The 18,086-nt window shown below is 54.0% G+C and overlaps 1 protein-coding gene across 6 annotated transcripts in view; it reads left to right on the top strand.

Moving 5' to 3' along the window:
* The window catches only part of SIL1 (SIL1 nucleotide exchange factor), a 167,310-nt gene extending 149,436 nt beyond the window's left edge, over positions 1 to 17,874 (top strand). For all 6 annotated transcript variants that reach the window (XM_077786721.2, XM_077786720.2, XM_077786719.2 and 3 more), the window contains 3 exons: positions 13,302 to 13,398; positions 15,539 to 15,703; positions 17,418 to 17,874. In XM_077786721.2, the coding sequence (XP_077642847.2) occupies positions 13,302 to 13,398; positions 15,539 to 15,703; positions 17,418 to 17,768 (613 nt within the window). In that variant the 3' untranslated portion in view covers positions 17,769 to 17,874. The remainder of the gene's footprint in view (positions 1 to 13,301; positions 13,399 to 15,538; positions 15,704 to 17,417) is intronic.
* Positions 17,875 to 18,086: the final 212 nt, after the last annotated feature.

The raw sequence follows: 18,086 nt of genomic DNA, 5'->3' as shown, positions 1-18,086 counted from the left end.
TTGTCATAGCAGCGCCCGGTGTAGCGAAGTCTCCGCGGCTGCTAATTGTGTGATGGGAGGATCAGTTTGGCAGTTTTTCTAGTGCGGATTAGGCCAAAAGGTCCCTTCTGAACTGCGATGAATGCGGCTTCCTTCAGAAGACACTAAAACTTGGTAGTTAGAGGGGATTTCTGACGAGGGAAGCTTTCCACAGCAGAGAGGGAGAGCAGTCCTCTCAGAGCTCTTCCATTCGTGCTCTGCCACTGCTTAAAGCAGGAGGAAGCCAACCAGAAATGCCAAAGGAGGATGTAAAACGGTTCATTCCCTAGTAAGGAAGTCTGTCAGTGCCTCAGATCTTCTAATCTTGGGGAGTCCAGCGTGGAAGGTCCCTGCTTCTGTCATTGCTGCAGGAGTGGGAAAAATCTGCTCCTGCCTTGTGGAAGCAGGGGTCAGTTCCTGCTCGTTCCTCTGGTGCCATTGCTCAGCATCACCCAGGAGATTTTCAGCCACGTGCTAGAAGTTTTATAGGGGTTGCTCTGGTGTTGTCGGTGAGAAATGTGCACAGCAGAAGGAATGATCTCATCACACCTTTGCCCCTCGAGCCCAGGAGCGCTGCGTGGCAGCCGTGGTTGGTTAAAGAGGGCGCAGGAGGCAGAGGGATGTTTGCTGCTCAACCCTGAGGAGCGATTTATCAGCCAGGATGCTCTTGTTAACTGGTAGGACCTGTGCAAGGCTCAGCATCCCTGTCCTGGCGTGGAACACAGCACGGGGTTTGCCTGGAGCTGGAGGGCCAGTGGCTGTGTCATCCCCAGGGATGGTGGCTCATCTGTGGGCTCGCTGCTAGCTCAGCATGGAGGCAGGAAGGGCTGCAAACAATTGACTGTTCCCACGTGCCAGGGGATGGGGATCAGCTGTGCTTGCTCCCAGGGCCCTACTCTTGGGATGCAGAGAGCATATTTGTCCCCTCTCACTAGGTTTATTCCACAGTGCTGAAATGTAGCCAGGGTAATCCGTGACCTAAACGTGGGCATGAGTGGCGTTCTTAGAGAATGAAAAGAGAAAAAATAAATCCTCACCCACCTCAGTCTCTCTCCCCAAATTAAAAACTCCCCTGGCCAAGCCCTGCAAATGAGTTTTTGTTGTTTGTGCAGTGAGGAGCCAGATTTTTAAAGGCTGGCATTCAATTTTACAGCCGTTTATTACAGGCATGAATAATTGCTGGCACAGTGCTACCACTGCTGTTGTTTGCTCTTAAGGTTGGGCCAATTACATATGTAAGCCCTTGATTTACAAGCAAAAGCAGAACTAAAGTAGCTTTGTGGCCTACATTTCAAGAATGAGTGATGTGTCCATGGTCAGCTGCGGATTCCCAAATTTGTGCTGTGAAACACAGAGGTCCATGGCCATAAATGTGTGGCCCAGATTGTCCAAGGCATCCTGTGGCATGGGCTGTCACAGCACAGCATGAAGGACATAAACAGGGAGCAGTGAGTAAGGCCTGGGAATCTGCCCAGATTCATCCCATGGCAGGAATGCTGAAAGATTGTGCTGCATTTGGGGAATTCACAGTGAACACACAGAAAAGAGAGGGAATTGGAACTGAACATAATGGTTCTGCAAGATGGACTTAAACCAAGCCTGTCCAAGTACTGCTTCCCAACATGAAAACTGATGTGTCTGCAGCTCCTCCGTGCAGTCAGCCTCCTGAGAGAAGAGAATCACAGAATCCCAGAATGGTTTGGGTCAGAAGGGACCCCGAAGCCCATCCCATTACCATCTCCTGCCACGGCAAGGACACATTCCACTGTCCCAGGCTGCTCCAAGCCCCAGTGTCCAACCTGGCCTGGGACACTTCTAGGGATCCAGGGTTAGCCACAGCTTCTCTGGGCAGAAGGTTCTCATTTTCTTCCCAATATCCCATCTAACCCTGCCCCTGTCATATGAACCCATTCCCCTTTGTCCTGTCACTCCAAGCCCTTGTCCAAAGTCCCTCTCCAGTTCTTCTGGAGCCTTCTAAGCAGTGGAAGGGGTTCTGAGGTTTCCTCAGAGCATTCCATTCTCCACTCCACCTCTACGTCCAGAGCAGAGGTGAATCCACAGAATAGCTGCCATCCACTGTGGAATTTAAAAACGGCTGACTGAGATCAAGCAGAGGATTTTTTCTTGCATTTGCACAATAGGCAGAGAATGGGAAGGAGGTAGGTCAGTGTGATGGCTGTTCTCCATGGGGTGATGGTTTCCAGACATCACCCACAACTCCTGTGACCTGGACTCTGTGTTGCCAGCGTGGGGAAGGTGTCACCGTGCTGTGTCTGGGTGCCATCAGCCGTGGGGCGAGGTGGGAGCCAGCCCAGCATGAGGGAGGGTGAGGAGCTGTGCTCCTCCACCCTGGCCTGCTGGCAGGCCGGTGTCCTTGCTGCTGGGGAGCAGGAAGGGCAGGGTGTGAGCAAGGGCAGGAGCAGGCAGGATGTTTGTGGGCGCTGATGTCACTGCCACAAATCAGTCCTGGATGTTGTCATCGGGAGGCAGCGTCAGCTCGGCTTGGGAAGAGGCCAGCGTGTCACACGCCAGGGGCTGGCCAGAGGAGCAGGATGCACTCATGTCCTCACTCATCACACAGCAGGTGGCTTTTCAGCCCCCTCCTGCACGGTTTGTGTGGTCAGCTGGAGGCCGTGGCAACCTCCCTGGTGTGCATGGCCCGGGCTCAGTCGGAGTCCTGCTGATGGAGATGCTCTGCCCCAGCTCAGCACAGGCTGCTCCCTGTGACATGGAGTCACAGACATTCACTGGGCAGGAAGCATCGGTGCAGGACCAGTGATTTCTGCAGTGGTTTCCTGAAGCTTCTGAAGGCAGAGGCAGCACCTGGTCCCCCAGGGCTGGCAGGCGCCGTGGTGTGCACTCTGGCCCTGGCAGACCCCGTGGCAGCAGAGCCATGGGGAGGCACAGCCAGATTTGTTTACGAGGCTGCAGTCAGCCTGGCTTTTACACCCCAGCAATTACTGGCAAGCCCTGGCTCCTCCTGCGCCTTCGCAGCACATGTGTGAACTCCTGGTTGTGTCACCTCCCCGTCCTCTCCTAGCGGAGTCTAGCAGTGGGAAGTGATCATCACAACTCACATTTGCCTGGCGTATGTCTTTCCACAGTTCCAGAGTGTGGAATGAATTGAACCCGCTTCCTCCTTCACCTTCAAGCTGTTCCTGGATGCAGGCAGCTCAGCTTCCACAACCACGCTCAGCTCTTGGAGCTTTCTTCTGCCCTAGGGATGGAGCCCTTCTCTCCTGCCTGGCACAACCTGCCTGGATGCTCCCCCTTGCAGAGATGTTGTTCATCTCACGATCTTTGACCTTTTCCTAACCCTTCCCTTGCCAGGCTGAGGCTTTCTGTCCACTCTATCCTCCACTGTGGCAAAGGAGGGCTTTTTGTCTTTGCCTTCAGGGTCATTAAATCTTAATTAGCAGGTTGGATTTCTTTGTCAAGGTATCTGCTCTCTCCATTCATCAGTGATGTAGGGCATGCTGCTGACATTCTCTTCCTCCTGCATAATTATCTTATTCCACTGCATCTTTTGTGCAGAATCTTCCCTTCTGGAAGTGCTTCTCTCCCTGCTCCCACTCTTCCTGAGCACCCAGTTCTGCTCTGGTACCTGCCATGGCCTTGTTTCTTACACTTGCATATGAATCCTTTGAGTTATTCCTGTATTTTATTAACTACCTTCATCATTTTGGCTCTTTGAGAGCTTGATTCAGTCATTTGTAGGTGTTTCCTTCACCCTCTCTCAGAAGATGGGATCTGTGTCACCCAGCTTCAGTGCTCCTACACGAGTGCCCACCTGAGCTGGCTATCCAGCCAGGGACAGGGAATCCTCCAACTGGCAAATCATTCCAGCTAAGGCAGGAGTCAAAGGCCACCCCATCTCCCACTAGACAAATCATCTTTTCTGCTCGCTGCTGCTGACCTTGAATTCCTCAGATGCTTTTCAGAACAGATGCAGCCCCCTTTAGAGTGACCCTAAAGCTCTGGGCAGTGGATTTGCCTCTCTGGGTTAACCAGGGCAAGTCCTATGGAAAAGCAGACACAGGGTCTCCAGGGACATGCAGACCACAGGTCACGACATGTTACTGAGGGAGCCCAGGCAGCTTTTATGGGCTGGATGTCTTAATTGTAGCTGTCTGATCTTAAAAGAGATTAATCTGACACTTGGAAAGGTTTGGGGAAGTATTTTCTTCTTCATTTGTATTTAGGAAATGTAAAGGTATATAGTGAATGTTTAAAATCCAACAGCAACAGTAATAACAGTAATTATAGGTGGGCACAATTTTCTTTTATCTTTTAACTGAAGCTGCTAGAAAGAATGACTGCTGTGTTGATACTTGGCAGGAACATTGATGTGAGTACCCACTTGTTTCTGAAAAACGCTGTGGGATTTTTAATGACCATCAGCAGCACAACCTTGATTTTTAAATGTCATCCTAAATGTAGCAGTTACAGCCTCCTCTGCCGTGGCATGTGGGTGGGTGAGTAGGGATGAATCAGAAAGCAGAAAGAATTGCTGGTGCTTTCTGTAGCTCCCAAGTTTTCCTCGAGGGCTTCCCACCTAGGAACCGGCTGGAATTATCTGTGGGTTATGTTGCAGTCCCTGGTCCCGTGGCATCTCCTACTGTTGCTCTCCCCTCTATTAATCCATGACTAAGTCACTTGATGTAGAAGGAGTTAATCAGGTTTCTTCAGGAGCTGGTATTCCACAGGGTATCCTCTCTGTTTATCAAAATAAGATAAATGAAAAACGGTTTCCTAGCTTTTGCGGATGTAGTTTTCTATTCTCCCTCTGGCTGGAAACATTCCCCAGGCTTCACTTTCGGAACTGAAATCTGTGCTTGGCATTTGCAAGATGGTGATTTGCTTTTGTAAAAGGAGCAAAGTCTTGGTACTGAGTCATGACTCAGTGAAACAAACCTACTTTTATCGACTAAAACGATTCTAATAGCACCATTAAACCCGCTGGGACCGGGAAGAGCCAGAGTGACACGGCAGTGGGGTGGGTCCAGCATCTTGCCTGGCCTGCCAAGGAGAGGGCTGAGGCTCGGGAGCCGTGAGTGGATGGGTGTTTAAGCAGCATCCCCTCCCTGCCGCCGTGGCACCCGGGCTGCTGCGGGGCACGGCCGGCGGCCGGGCGGGTGGGAGCGGAGGGAGGCTCCGCTCGGAGCAGCGCTCCCTGCCCGGGGACGGCAGGAGCTGCGAGCAGATGGCAGGGTTAAAATAGGACAGAGCTGCGCCGAGCTGCTGCTGCAGGGGAGAGGAGTGAAATGCCTGTTCTCACACTTCGCTTTGTGTCTCGGGAAGAGCTGCGGAGTGCCTGCGCTCCGCTGGCATTCCCAGCAGGAACGCGCCAGGCAAAGGCTTCCTTGGGTTTTTGATATTATTAGCACTTGTCTTAAAGAAAAATCAGCTCAAATGAGCAAGCAAACAAATAAAGCGGGTAACAATGGAAGGGCTCAGCCTCGGGCCCCCTTTAGCATCTCTCGGGATGATTAGTGGGATGTGTCACATCGGCACCGCAGAGCTGGAGCGTTCCGAGCGAGGCTCTTGTGGTGCTTTCAGACAGCTTTCTGCAGTGTTTTCATCTCACCTAAGGCGTGTGAATAGGTTTTGTTGAAATATCCGAGAGATTTGGCGTGCCTGGAATGATGCCCAGAGTGATTCAGCATGCTCGGGGGGAGAATTCTGTGCAAAGCTGCCCCACCGCGGGGTCTGAGGGGCTCACTGGGGGTCCTGCAGCAGCAAAGGGCTGGGGAGGACCTCGGCTGTTCTGCCACCATCCTGGACCACTTCAGATCTGGAGCTGGGAGGGTGGAGGCGTGCAGAGAACAGGAATGTGAGGAAGAGGAGGAGCAGGGAGGCAGGAGCCAGCACTCGCACTCGCACCCCGAGGCGGCTGCCAACGCTCCTGGGAGCACTTCAGTCTCCCCATCTATAAATCAAGGGGTGCTTTAAAGGCTCTGTGATGAACAACATGGGATGAGCTCGAGGCCGTGGTATTAATCCTGCACTATTGTTCTTGTTTCTTGCTGTGTTGGGATTTTTAAAAAAAGAAATCAACACAATTTTTGAGGGCTCTGGCTAAAATGGCACAGAAATAAATGAGTTCTGCTCACACTTGGAGAGCATCTCCTCATTTTTATTAATGTAGCTTCTGATGAAACATAGCCCATCCCCCAGCACCGATCCCTGTCTGACCTACAGTAAATATCAGGCTTTCAGGAATCCATGGGGAGTGTTTTGTAAGTGTGGCACACAGAGCCATAATGTTGATTTACCCTCAGAAGCAAAGCATCAGTTTGGGCTATTGAACACTGGGGGGATTTCCTGGGATGCCTTTCTCCATGCACTGTGGAGCACTTGCCTGTACCTATGTGAAAGGATCAATCATTCACTATGAGAGGACTCATGCTACTCCTGTGACCACTGCAGGTGGGACATGAGTCACCTAGTCCAGCCCTTGTGTCACAGAGGGGTGACAAACCCTCAGAGTGCCCTGCACAGCCCATCCTTCACCATCAGAACAGACTGATCTTGATGGTGTTGACATGGGGTTAGGGTTAGGCAATCGTTATGAAAATCCCCAAATCTTTGCTTTTTATCTATTTTTTAAATTTATGTTTATCAAATAGTCTGTGGAGTGTTGTTTAAACCCATAGAATCTGAGCTGTCAGCTCAGGCTCTTGAAGCTGCCCTCGCTACTTGCCCTGGTGTCTGGGAGCTCCAGGTGCAAATTCCCCCTGGAGCAGCCCTGTGAGGGTCAGGGAAAGCACTGCTGTCCTTGGAGCCAGGGGTGCGTGCTGGCACTGAAATACAGCTCAGAGCTGGCAAAGCCAAGGGTCAGGAGAAAGGTTCTGGGGGTGTCCTTGGAGACCTCACTCCTGCTGGGGCAGTGAGATTCCTGCCTGGGCTTGCTTTGGGGCTGTCTGTGATTTCCTATCTGGTTTTGTAGGACCATTTTTTTCCTACGGCTATAAATAGAGCCAGTCAGTTTGTTGTTTGTGTGTGTTCAGTAGAACAATCTGATGTGATTGGTTTTGTTCTGGCACCTGAGGTTTTACTGCCAGAGTTGGTATTCAGTCTACTCTGCTCCCTAGAGAGGGGAGGAAGAGGAGGGGACTCAACTCAGTTCCTGTGTTCCCATTGCTTTCTCTGTGCTTTGGGCAACCCCTTGATTCTGCTGACTCACACAAGTGCCCCAGCTCCTGCATCCCACACCTGGAATGTTGGGGCCCAGCTGCAGGGGCTTTCTGCAGCCCTGCAAGGTGTCTTGCTGCAGCAGATTTGTTATTCTGTATTTTTATTTAATTACTTTCTTTTACAGCTCTTTGTATAAATCTAATTATCCATCTGTTACGCTGTGCTGGGGTATCACAGCTCCTTGGATTTTTTCCTGTTCTAAACACATAACTTACCCTGCCTGGGCTCAGGTGAGCTGGGTCTCCTCCCTGCTGGGCTCCCAGTAGATCCAGGCCTCCCAGTGGCTCCTGCCCACACCAAGCTCTGCACTTCCAGCTCAGCATTGTGACTGCAAAGGGCCAGGAGCTCGCACAAGGTAATTCCCACTTCCACGGTGTGCCTGGGAGCAGCATGTTCCCAGTTAAACCCAGTGTCAGGGTGCTCCCAGGGAGCCTGGGGCTCTCTAACAGGATGTTACAGCCCTCCTGCTTTCAGAGGGGATGCTGGGGGGCTCACAAGAAGCTCACCCCTCTCTTGCCTGGGACACAGATATGTGGTTGGAAGCCAAACCAAGGTTCCCCCAGCTTTTCCCTGGGGGTCCCTGCCATGCTGTTCCTGCATCTCTGGGATGATTCATGCTCCCAGCTTTGAGTATCACATCAGCCCAAGAGCCACGTACTCAGTTCCTATTTCTTCTCTGCAGTTCTGTTCTCCTCTTAGCAACAAATACTCCATAACCTAATTGCTCATTAAAGGCTGTGCTGTGTCCCTGTAATCCAGGATGTCACAGCAGCCATGGTGCTCTCCCAGGGACGCTGCTGCTCCCCCGCCACAGCGGCCAGCGCCTGGCTCGGCAGAAAGTGAGAAGGCAGCATTGCATTGAAGTGGAGATTTTCATCTTCTTGGGGATTTTTTTATATCTCTCCTATATTCTCAGGTTTTGAACATCTAACATCTCTTTCATGCTTCACATCTTTCATATGAAATTGTTGTATTGTGTTGCCTATTGAAACCTAGTTTTCCTTTTGTCAGGTTTTCCCCCCCTCGCCCCTGCTTTCTTCTCTGCTGTATTTTGATCGGTGTAACGACTTAGGGCTCCATTCTTCTGGGTGGTTTTTAATCTCCTTAAGTTGTATCTCTGAACGCCTTTGTCTGTGATAAACTCAGGTCTGAGCTGGTTCTTGGAGAAGAGGATTTTTAGGCCAGTTCTGTTGCATGTGGTCCCTGGGGTGACTGTGCCTCATCCCTCCTCCTTCTCCCTACAATAGTCACAGGCAGTCTTGGTGGCATTGGGGTAATTTTATTATCCTGTATCTCATACTGTGCATGCAAATGTGCTTTTCCATAGCTTGGGACTGTGGAAAGCCTCAGTTAAATGTGTGTTTTGTAAGGGATTCACCCACCCTGTGCTTAAGCGTCATTTACTGGCAGAGCCAGGGGGACATTTTGGAGGGCGAGGTGGCTGTAGGGCTGTTGATACAGAGTTGTCCCAGTTATCCTCCTCTTAGGAAGGAAGCTAGGAAGTTTGGAAGGAGATGTGGATACCTGGGAAGTCATGGATTCAGAGCCATCTGGCTCACTGCAGCTGCTCCATGGTCATTTCCCACAGGGATCGTTCATAGCCAGAGCCTGGAATGCAGAAGGAAGCCGTGTTCTCCTTATGTGTCGCTTCTCACTTGAATTGTTTTAATGCTTTTTTTTTTTATTCTTAAACCTGCAATCTGAAATTCAGTCATGCAAGTATTAATGAGCTGCTGATCACCCTGCCTCTCTTTTCTGCCCTTGTTCAGTCTCAGATTTACAGCTCTAGTTCAGGATGGAATTACTGACACTGTAATGATCTGTTTTATCTCTCTATCTATTATTTGTCAAATAATTTTAACATGACTGTGCTTACAAGAGCTGTCAGAAATCTTCCAAACACTGAGAAGGATGAAGAAGTCACTGGCCTTTTCAAGTGTGACCCTGGTTGTGTTGCTTTGTTTTCAGGGCTCACAGAAATGACCTTTTCCATTGCCTGTCAAACTGTGACCCAGGTGTGAGGGTTTGAGAGTCCAGGAGCCAGACAAGGCACATTTCAGTCCTGTTGGTTTCGCTCTTGTTTTCTCCATTAACAGATTTCTGTCTGAAAACCAGGGAGGGGAAGGGAAAGAGGCGGAGGGCAAGGTAAGCAATGCTGCCTTGCTGCCTGTTTCTGATACTCAGGTTACAGCACAAGCTAAATAGACTACACTAAATTTTTTAGGCTTTTTCACAGACTTACAGACTTTGATCCCCAGCTTTGATTTCCCAGGCGGCACCGCAGAGCCTGGTTCTGAGCAGTGAAGAGACCCATTAAGCCCCGTCTAGCCCGGTGATTATCATGCCTTCCACCAGCACCGGGCCTTTCATCAGAGCTCATCTCCCTGTGCCTGGGGCGATGCCAGGGCAGGAGGAGCGCTGTGCCAGCACCCAGCCAGGGCCAGCCCCTCCATCCCACTCACCCTGCTTGGTCCTTCCTCACCTGGCTTCAGCAGGATGCCCAGGAGAGGAGGTCACCCATTCTTTCCCAAGGTCTCATGCAGTTTCTGCAACAAGCAGGCCATGAAATAAATATTCTGTGTGTGTCCTTGTCAGAGCAGTAGAGATGAGGGCATTTGCCTGCCTGCCCTGCTCTGTGTCTCCAAGTCCCTGTGTCCCTCTGCACCACTTGGCTTGCTTTTTTTTTTTTTTTAATTTAAATCTAATTTTGCTGCCTTATTGTAAGTTCCCACCTAACTCCAGAGCTGCTGTCGCCTCAGGGCTGTGTTGCTGCTTTTCAGTCTTCCCACACCCATCGCATGTGCAGCCTGCAAAAACTTTGAGAAGTCTCTCCTAAATTTGTGCACTTGGGGTCGTCCTAGGAGGAGTGGAACAAGGGTATCTCTTAGCAGAGAGTACTCTTGAAAATCCCCTTCGTCTGCAAAGTGGGAACTGCCTCCATGCCAGGAGTTGCCAGTGAAAATGCACAGAATGTGGGCAGCATGGCTGGGAGGCACAAGGAGCTCAGATGTGCAGCGAGGGCCACATCTAGAGGGGATGTGCTGTGACCCACAGCCAGGCTGGGCCCCCCCAGGCCAAGCTGGGGCTGTTCAGCACATAGGGGTCTCTTCTGGGAGCTGCATGGGGCTTGTGTTGAATCCCTGCAGCCTGTGGCTGTTCCTCACCTGGGATAGGGGCTGGGTCATCTCATCAGTGCAGCACACCCAAACCTGTGCCATCACTGCAGTATTATGGGATGTCACCATAGGCTGGCCCAGCCCTGCCCCAGCCTCAGACTCCCATTTCAGTGAATTTTGTTGCAGATGCCACTATCCTGTCTCCATTAACAGATTAGCATGGCTGAATTTCCCATGTGAGCGCTCCACAGTCTGTCTCATTGTGTTTATTTTGTTCAGGCTGCTTTTCTCTAGGCTTGACAGTATAATTTGTACAGATCTCTGCTGAGTTTTCCAAACCTTCAAACAAGCTTTTTTGTTAGTTTGAAGCCAGGACCATTGATAGCAGAGGCAGAGCAACAGGAGCACTGAGAAGCGAGCGGCACACCCACCAGCCAGGAAGGCTCCCTCAACTCTGCAGCTGCTCCTTGGCAAAAGCTCCATGGTTCAGAGATTTTAATTAGATCAAATCCTCCAGGTGACCAGCCAAGTATTAAAGGCATACCAATTTCTCAGTTGTGTCTCTTGCTGTAAGAGTTTTTATTATTTATTTTAGAGAGATGTGACTAAAGAGCTTGGATATCCCAAATGTGCTGTTCTCCTTGAATGGCACCAGGAGGTCTCCAGCCCAAGGGATTGTCCTTTCAGTGCATTTCTACTCAGCAAAGCGCCTTCCTGCAAGCTGCTTCTGCACTTGTCTAGTCTCCATTGTCCAGAGGGACTTGCACATGAGCCCAGAGAGACTTGCACATGAAATGGAATCAGATTTTTGGACCACATGCTGTTGGGGCCAAGGCTGTGGCTGCAGGTTTGGCTGGAGCTGAATGAGAGCCCCAGCTGTGGGCTGAGGGAAATGGCTTTGGGCCCAGGAGTGGCCTGGGGACAGGTGAAGTTTTAGGGCTTGTGCTGTTTGCCTCTGTTGACTCCCCAAATCAGTGCCCAGCCCATTCAGAGATGCCATAGAAGGATCATTGCACAACGTATTGGGGTGGAAAATCACATCCTGTTTTTGCAGGACCCTTCTGCACCTCCTGGCATGGGGGAGTTGGGGATGGACTCTTTATGGTGGATGTGTCAGGTCCCACCTGACCCAGGCACTGCAGAAGCTGGTTTGCTTCCAGGGATGCTGCAGGGCTGGTACATGGGGGTCTGAGAATTGTGCTGCAAAAATCTCATCTGCAGGATGATCTTGGAGCTCCTGGGTTTGTTCTTTCTCCCTCCTGCCCTGTCTGGGCAGGTCACAGATGCCCCCACCTTGGCAGGGTGCCTGTGCCATAGCTGTGCCTGGATGTCTGCTGCAGCAAGCAGGTGAGGAGGGAGAAATCAAAGGTGGCTTTCAACAAATGCCCTTTTCCTGCCCTGAGGTCAGCCTGGCAAGTCAGGCATTGCCAGCTGGGAAGTCCCACACTGGATTTGCTCTGAGCAATGGTTTTAACTCCAAGCTTCTCCTTGTCCAGTTCCATTTGTCTCTGGTTTTGTTTCCTTATGACCCTGCCTGCCTCTGTGTCTCTTATTTCACGGAGGGGCTGGGCCCTGGCTGCTGCAGCCGCTGCAGGAGCTGCGGGAGCTGCAGGTGCTCCAGCAGGGCCATGACCATCGTCTGGCACGGTGCCATTGCTGCTTCAGAGCCCAGCAAAGGCTGGAGTGCTGGAGCTGCTCCTGGAGCATGGGAGCGCTGGGATCAGGGATCAGACAGCTGGCACACTGTGCCCTGACTGTGAAAGCCCTGCCAAGGAGGGAGCCTGGAGGGTCTGATGGCTCCACCACCAAATCATTAGAAGTGGGCTTGCAATGTGTCCGTGTGGATGGTCTGTGTGTGTGTATCTGTCTGTCCCTGGGCAGCTGCTGACATCCTGACCTGAGGTTTCAGCCTGTCCTGGCAGGCAGGAGGGTGGATTTATCCACAGTAGTTCTCGGAGGGGAGCTCTTGCTGTGAGAGGTGTGTGGGTGATCAGCACACTCGCAGCAAGTGAGGAGAGGGAAGCAGGAACTGGAATATGAAGGCTGTTCAGGAGTGGATGTGATGTGGAGTGAGAGGATTCACAGAACCAGGGAGCCACAGGAGAGGGCTCCTTGCTAGAGGATGCCAGGTGGGATGGGGAGTGTGGTGGGAAGGCCCAGGTGACCTAGTGTGCCCTCCCCACACCTGCTGCCTTCATATCAGGTGTGTTTGAAATGGCTGCAGGGTTTGTACCTTCTCCATAACCATGAGCCAAGATTGGTGAGAGCTGGGGGATTTTGTTTTGGGATCAGGCTGGATTGACTCATGTTCATGTCCACTGTGGGGTGGAAATAGAATTAAATAGAACCACTGAAGTTGGAAAATCCCTCCCGGACCATTAAGTCCAAGCTGTGCCTGATCCCCTCCTTGTCCCCAGCCCAGAGCACTCAGTGCCAGCTCCAGCCTTTCCCTGGACACCTCCAGGGATGGGCACTCCAAACCTCCCTGAGCAGCTCCTCCCAATCCCTGAGCCCCCTTTCCATGGGGAAATTCCTGCTGCTGCCCACCCTGAGCCTGCCCTGGCCCAGCCTGAGGCCGTTCCCTCTCCTCCTGTCCCTGTTCCCTGGGGCAGAGCCCGACCCCCCGGCTGTCCCCTCCTGTCAGGAGCTGTGCAGAGCCACAAGGTCCCCCTGAGCCTCCTTTGCTCCAGGCTGAGCCCCTTCCCAGCTCCCTCAGCCTCTCCTGGGGCTCCAGCCCCTTCCCAGCTCCGTTCCCTGCCCTGGACACGCTCCAGCCCCTCAGGGTCCTTCTTGCCATGAGGGGCCAGAATCGGGCACAGCCCTCAGGGGCCTCAGCAGGGCCAGCTCAGGGGACAGACCCTGTCCTGGTCCTGCTGCCACCCCAGTGCTGGTACAAGCCAGACCAGGGTGCCTCCCAGCTTGCCCTGCCCCACTCTGTTGGTGACCTGCCTTATGCTTTCATCTCTGCAGCAACCCCAAAGTGCAGATCGAAGCCATCGAGGGGGGTGCCCTGCAGAAGCTCCTGGTTATCCTGGCCACAGATCAGCCCCTGGCTGTCAGGAAGAAGGTGAGGAGTGGGGCTGCACCTCTGAGCAAAGCTGGGTTTGTGCTGAGCTCTGTGTAAACACCCTCAGGACATCACGGCCATCTGGAGGGTGTGGGACCCCTGCTGCCCCCCAGGCTGGGTGGGCTTCACTCCCAGGGGTGCAGAAGGGGGGCCCTGGGTACCAAGGCACCTCAGCAGCACCGGTGGAGCCTGCACTCCCCTGGCTGTGGGTGTCCTCCCAGTGCCAGCAGTGGCTCTGCCAGCCTGCAGGGACAGCACGGTGCCACAGATCCTGGGGGGCACAGGCGAGGGTCCCCACAGCAGCAGAGCCATCACAGGCTGACAAACACGGGAGCTGACGTTTGGAGGAACTAATTGCTGCAGCCAGCCCCATGTCCTGCCTTTGGCAGAGGCTTTGGAGCAAGGAGCAGCACCGAGAGCCCCAAGCCAAATGTGCAGTGCTGTCCATCGGGCTGGGGGCTTCCTCGCCCCCTCCCTCTCTCCCTACTGTAGTCCCTGGAGCATGAGATCCCATTACCTTCACTTTAGTGTGTGATGCCACCTCTGTAACACCACCTGGCTGCTCCCAAACCCTCAGCCCTGTTTTCCACAAGGGGCCTCCTGCATGAGGGGTCCAGCAGGGTGGGGAGACCACTGGCTCTTCCTTCCACCTGTAATGAGCTCTCTAAAATATGTTCTCTTTAACCCTGGTAAGAGTCCTCCAGCAAGTGAAAGGCACAGGAGAAAGCTGTGGAATCCCATTGCATTTGGCCATGGATGTGAGGAGATCCCACGGGCTGATCCATGCTTAGAAACTCCTCCCAGGAGCGCCTGTGGCTCAACCCAGAGCTCCTTTTGGAGTGGGGAGGGATGGCTGGGCATGCCGGGCTCTCACACACTGCTGTGAACCAGAGGAGCTCTTTCCAGTGACCTGAGTGCGTCGTGCTGGCAGAAATGAGAGGGGTGGGCTCAGTATTGTCCACGTTCACACACAGCTGTAAGAGACCCTCCAAGGGTTGAAGCCTGTTTTCCAGGAGGACAGAGGTGCTAGTTCCCAGTTCCCGTGCTGTGTGCAGTGTCCTGTGTCTCAGACAGGTTCCCAAGGCCAGGCTGTGCCCCAGCCCGTTCCTCACAGGGCAGCAGCCCCGCGCTCCCGCTCCGGTGGCTTTTCCGCCCCGCTGCTCACAGCCCTGCACGGCGGCGAGGCCAAAAGTGCATTTCCTCCCTCCACCGTCCTCTGGTCCACCGTTCAAAAGGGAGACAGCAGCATCGCAAATTCACCAGCAGCAAGGCGGAAAATGGAAAATAGAAGCGAAGGGGAGCGGGGAGACGCGGCTGTCAGCTCGGATCAGGCGGCGGGCCCGGCCCCAGGGCGCTGCCCCGGCCGTGCCCGCGCTGCAGAGCCGGCCTGGGACAGCGGCGCCGGGCTGGCCCCGAGCGGCCCCTCACAGCGCCCGGGCTGGGGGCACCGCGGCGCCGGGCTGGCCCCTCACAGCGCCCGGGCTGGGGGCACCGCGGCGCCGGGCTGGCCCCGAGCGGCCCCTCACAGCGCCCGGGCTCGGGGCACCGCGGCACCGGGCTGGCCCCGAGCGGCCCCTCACAGCGCCCGGGCTGGGGGCACCGCGGCGCCGGGCTGGCCCCTCACAGCGCCCGGGCTCGGGGCACCGCGGCGCCCGGCTCTGGCTGTGCGCGGGGCTGCACCTGACAGGGCCTGGGCCGGGCTGGGGGACATCATGGCCTCGTCCTCGCGCTGTGGGTGTGTGGGGACATCACCCCTCATCCAAATCACCTCGTAGGAATCAGGCTCTGCCAGTGGCGCTGGGCACTCCTCACTCCATCCCATGGCCGGGCTCTGTGCCTTGTGGGGGGGAACAGGGAGGAGTGATGGGTTGGGTCTGTCAGGGCTGGCCACAGGCCCCTCAGTGACAGCCCGGACTGCAGTTTGGATGGAAGTACCCAAGATTTGGTGCTGGGGAGGATTGGGATTGCACACAGGACTGCTGGAGATGTCCCTCAGCAAGGAGAGGCTGGGATGCATTTTCCATGGAGCTCTGCACAGGTGTGCTGGAGCATGAATGTCCCCATGGGGTGCCATCAAGAGGGGCTGTGCCACATGGGGAGGCCATGGCCACATGCTGATTGCCCTCTCTCTCTCCACCAGGCTCTCTTCGCTTTGTCCTCCATGCTGAGGCACTTCCCCTATGCCCAGCAGCAGTTCCTCAAGCTGGGTGGCCTCCAGGTGCTCAGGAGCCTCTTCCGGCAGAAGGGGATGGAGCCCCTCCATGTTCGTGTGGTGACACTGCTCTACGACCTCATCATGGAGAAGGTGAGAGCACTCCTCACCTTCACCCCCAAACCCAGCCAGGCCTCAACAGACTCACAGGATGAGGATGAGGAGAAGCCAGCCCAGCATCAGTGGGGATGAGTCCCCTTCAGCCCCTTGGCCAACACCACATGAGTGCATGGGGGAACCCAGAGGAGCTGAAACCTTTGTTTGCCTTCAAGTCACTGCAACCATTTCCTCCCAAGGATGTTTAAACAGCAGGACAGTGAAGACATAAGTAGGGAATGCTGGCCTTGGGCTGTGGTGTCCAGCCAAGGCCAAGGGACAAGCCAGCTCTGCTGTGTCTCTGCCTGCCAGAGAGCCCTTTGCCTGCTGCACATCCCTTGCTGGAGCCCAGCCTGCCACGTTCCATGTTTTATTTTCAAATACCCTGGATTACTGCTCTAAGTGTCAGTTTAAAGCCTGTCTTTCCGTGCCATGGCTTGTTGTTCAGTCTGTGCGTTTCCCTGACTCCAGAGAATGGGAATTAAATCCACTCTGGCTCAGTTTATGGCCAATTTGCCCTGCGGATTATGGCTGCTCTAATACCTGGGTTGCAGGCACGGCAGAGCAGCACCTCTCTGTTAAATCAGTTATTTTCCAGGACACTTTGTAAAGGTGCAAATTATTTTAGCAGGTCTGAAATCTTATCAGGTGCTACCTCTAACATGATCCTGTCAGCTCCATGGGAAAAGAGCAGACAAGGGCATTTTGACTCAAACTATTCTCATTTGATCCTGCTGCCCATTTCCCAGCTCTCCTCTCCAGCAGCCCCATCTGTTCTTACCTCCCTGGGTCTGGGGCAGGCACAGCCTGGCAGATTCTTGGGTTTCTGTTAAAACAACAATTTTTAGCTGTTCTTTGGATTGGGAATGCTGTACCCTGGGTGCTTAGGGGCTGCTCTGAGCTGAGGTGGCAGGTTTGGGATGGGCTGGGTGACTGTCAGACGGATTGGTTTGGAATCATAAAGCACCCTGGCAGCTCTCAGTGCAAAACTGAGCAAGTCACTGGTGCTCTGAACAGCTCCTCCTGCCACATTCCTTCCTTTTCACCCCAAATCCTGCCTGCACTTCAGCAGGCAGCTCTCAAGAGGACCAGGAGCGGGGAGGTCTCCCTGGTATTGTCCTTCCTCGTCCCTGCCTGTAAATTTCATGCTATCAACAGCCTCTCTGCCACCTGAGCCCCAAAGGGCTCACAGGATGATGTGGGGGAGTTTCCCTTCCTCCCCCTGGCCCCCATGTCCCTCTGGCTGGTCTCTCTTGCTGTAAGGGATCCAGCCCTCTGCAGAATTTCAGTACTGGGGTTTTCTGGACCAGGCTGGGAGGGGAAGGTCTGGCTGTGGCTGGAGGAGACTGAGATCCCCATATCTGGGAGGAGCAGCACGGAGCCAAGTGATGATGTTCATTAGGTGCTGCAGGCACCTGTCAGCAGGAAAAGGCTTCAGACCAAAGATTTTACAAGTCCTGCTGAGCTTCCTGCCCCTGAGTCCCCTCTCATGCTGTGTGACACAGAAACCTCCAGTCCCTGGGAATTTTCCAGGGTGGACAAACAGCCCCTGTGGCCAGGGAGCCTGAACACAACCTCGGTCTGGTCTGCTATGGCAAGTCCCCATCCACGGCAGGTGGTACAGGACACGCATCCTCCTCTACTGTGTCGCCTCCTGGGAGCACTTCCTCTCTGACAGGGACATTAATCTGTGTTCCACCACTTCCCACAGATGCTGCTTGAGGACTCCCAGCACGGAGAGCAGATGGAGGAGAAAATCCAGCAGTACCAGCAGGTCAGGCTGGTGCCGGCGGTGGTGGAGCAGGGCTGGTGTGCCCTGGTGCCCAATCTGCTGGCCATGCCCGAGCACGACACCCGCGAGAAGGTCCTCAAGCTGGTGGGGGTCCTGGTGGCCTTCTGCAGGGAGCACTACCGGGGGGACCCCGCCCTGGGCACCACCCTCAGGCTCCTGCGCAGCGAGTACGAGGAGCTGGCGGCCGAGGAGCAGAGGGAAGGGGACAAGGACGGCTACTTCAGGGAGCTCCTGGGCTCTGTAAACACCATCATCCAGGAACTGAGGTGAAACTGGGGGTTCTGTCCAATTCCGGGGAATTCAGGATGACAGCAAGTTTGGATGGCACTGGTGCAGGCACACTTTGGAATAAAATGCTGGACTAAGCGAGATCCCAGCACTGTGTGCCAATGTCATTATTAAAATATATTGGGCTGTGGGGAGTGTCTTGTTTTTATGGCATACTGCTGGAAGAATGGAGGAGCACAGTGGAGGGAACAAGCTGGGGGCTCAGCTGGGGAATTTGGGAGTTGCAGAAAGGGAACAAGCAGTGTTCCTGTGGAGGCCGTGCTTGTGTCACTCCCAGGAGGGGATGTTTGAATCCCTGCA

The sequence above is a fragment of the Lonchura striata genome, chromosome 13, assembly GCF_050655825.1.
Source record: "Lonchura striata isolate lonStrDom1 chromosome 13, ASM5065582v1, whole genome shotgun sequence".
NCBI classification, from domain to species: Eukaryota; Metazoa; Chordata; class Aves; order Passeriformes; family Estrildidae; genus Lonchura; species Lonchura striata.
Note: the sequence above shows the minus strand (reverse complement) of the source record. Positions and strands in the feature narration are given on the sequence as shown.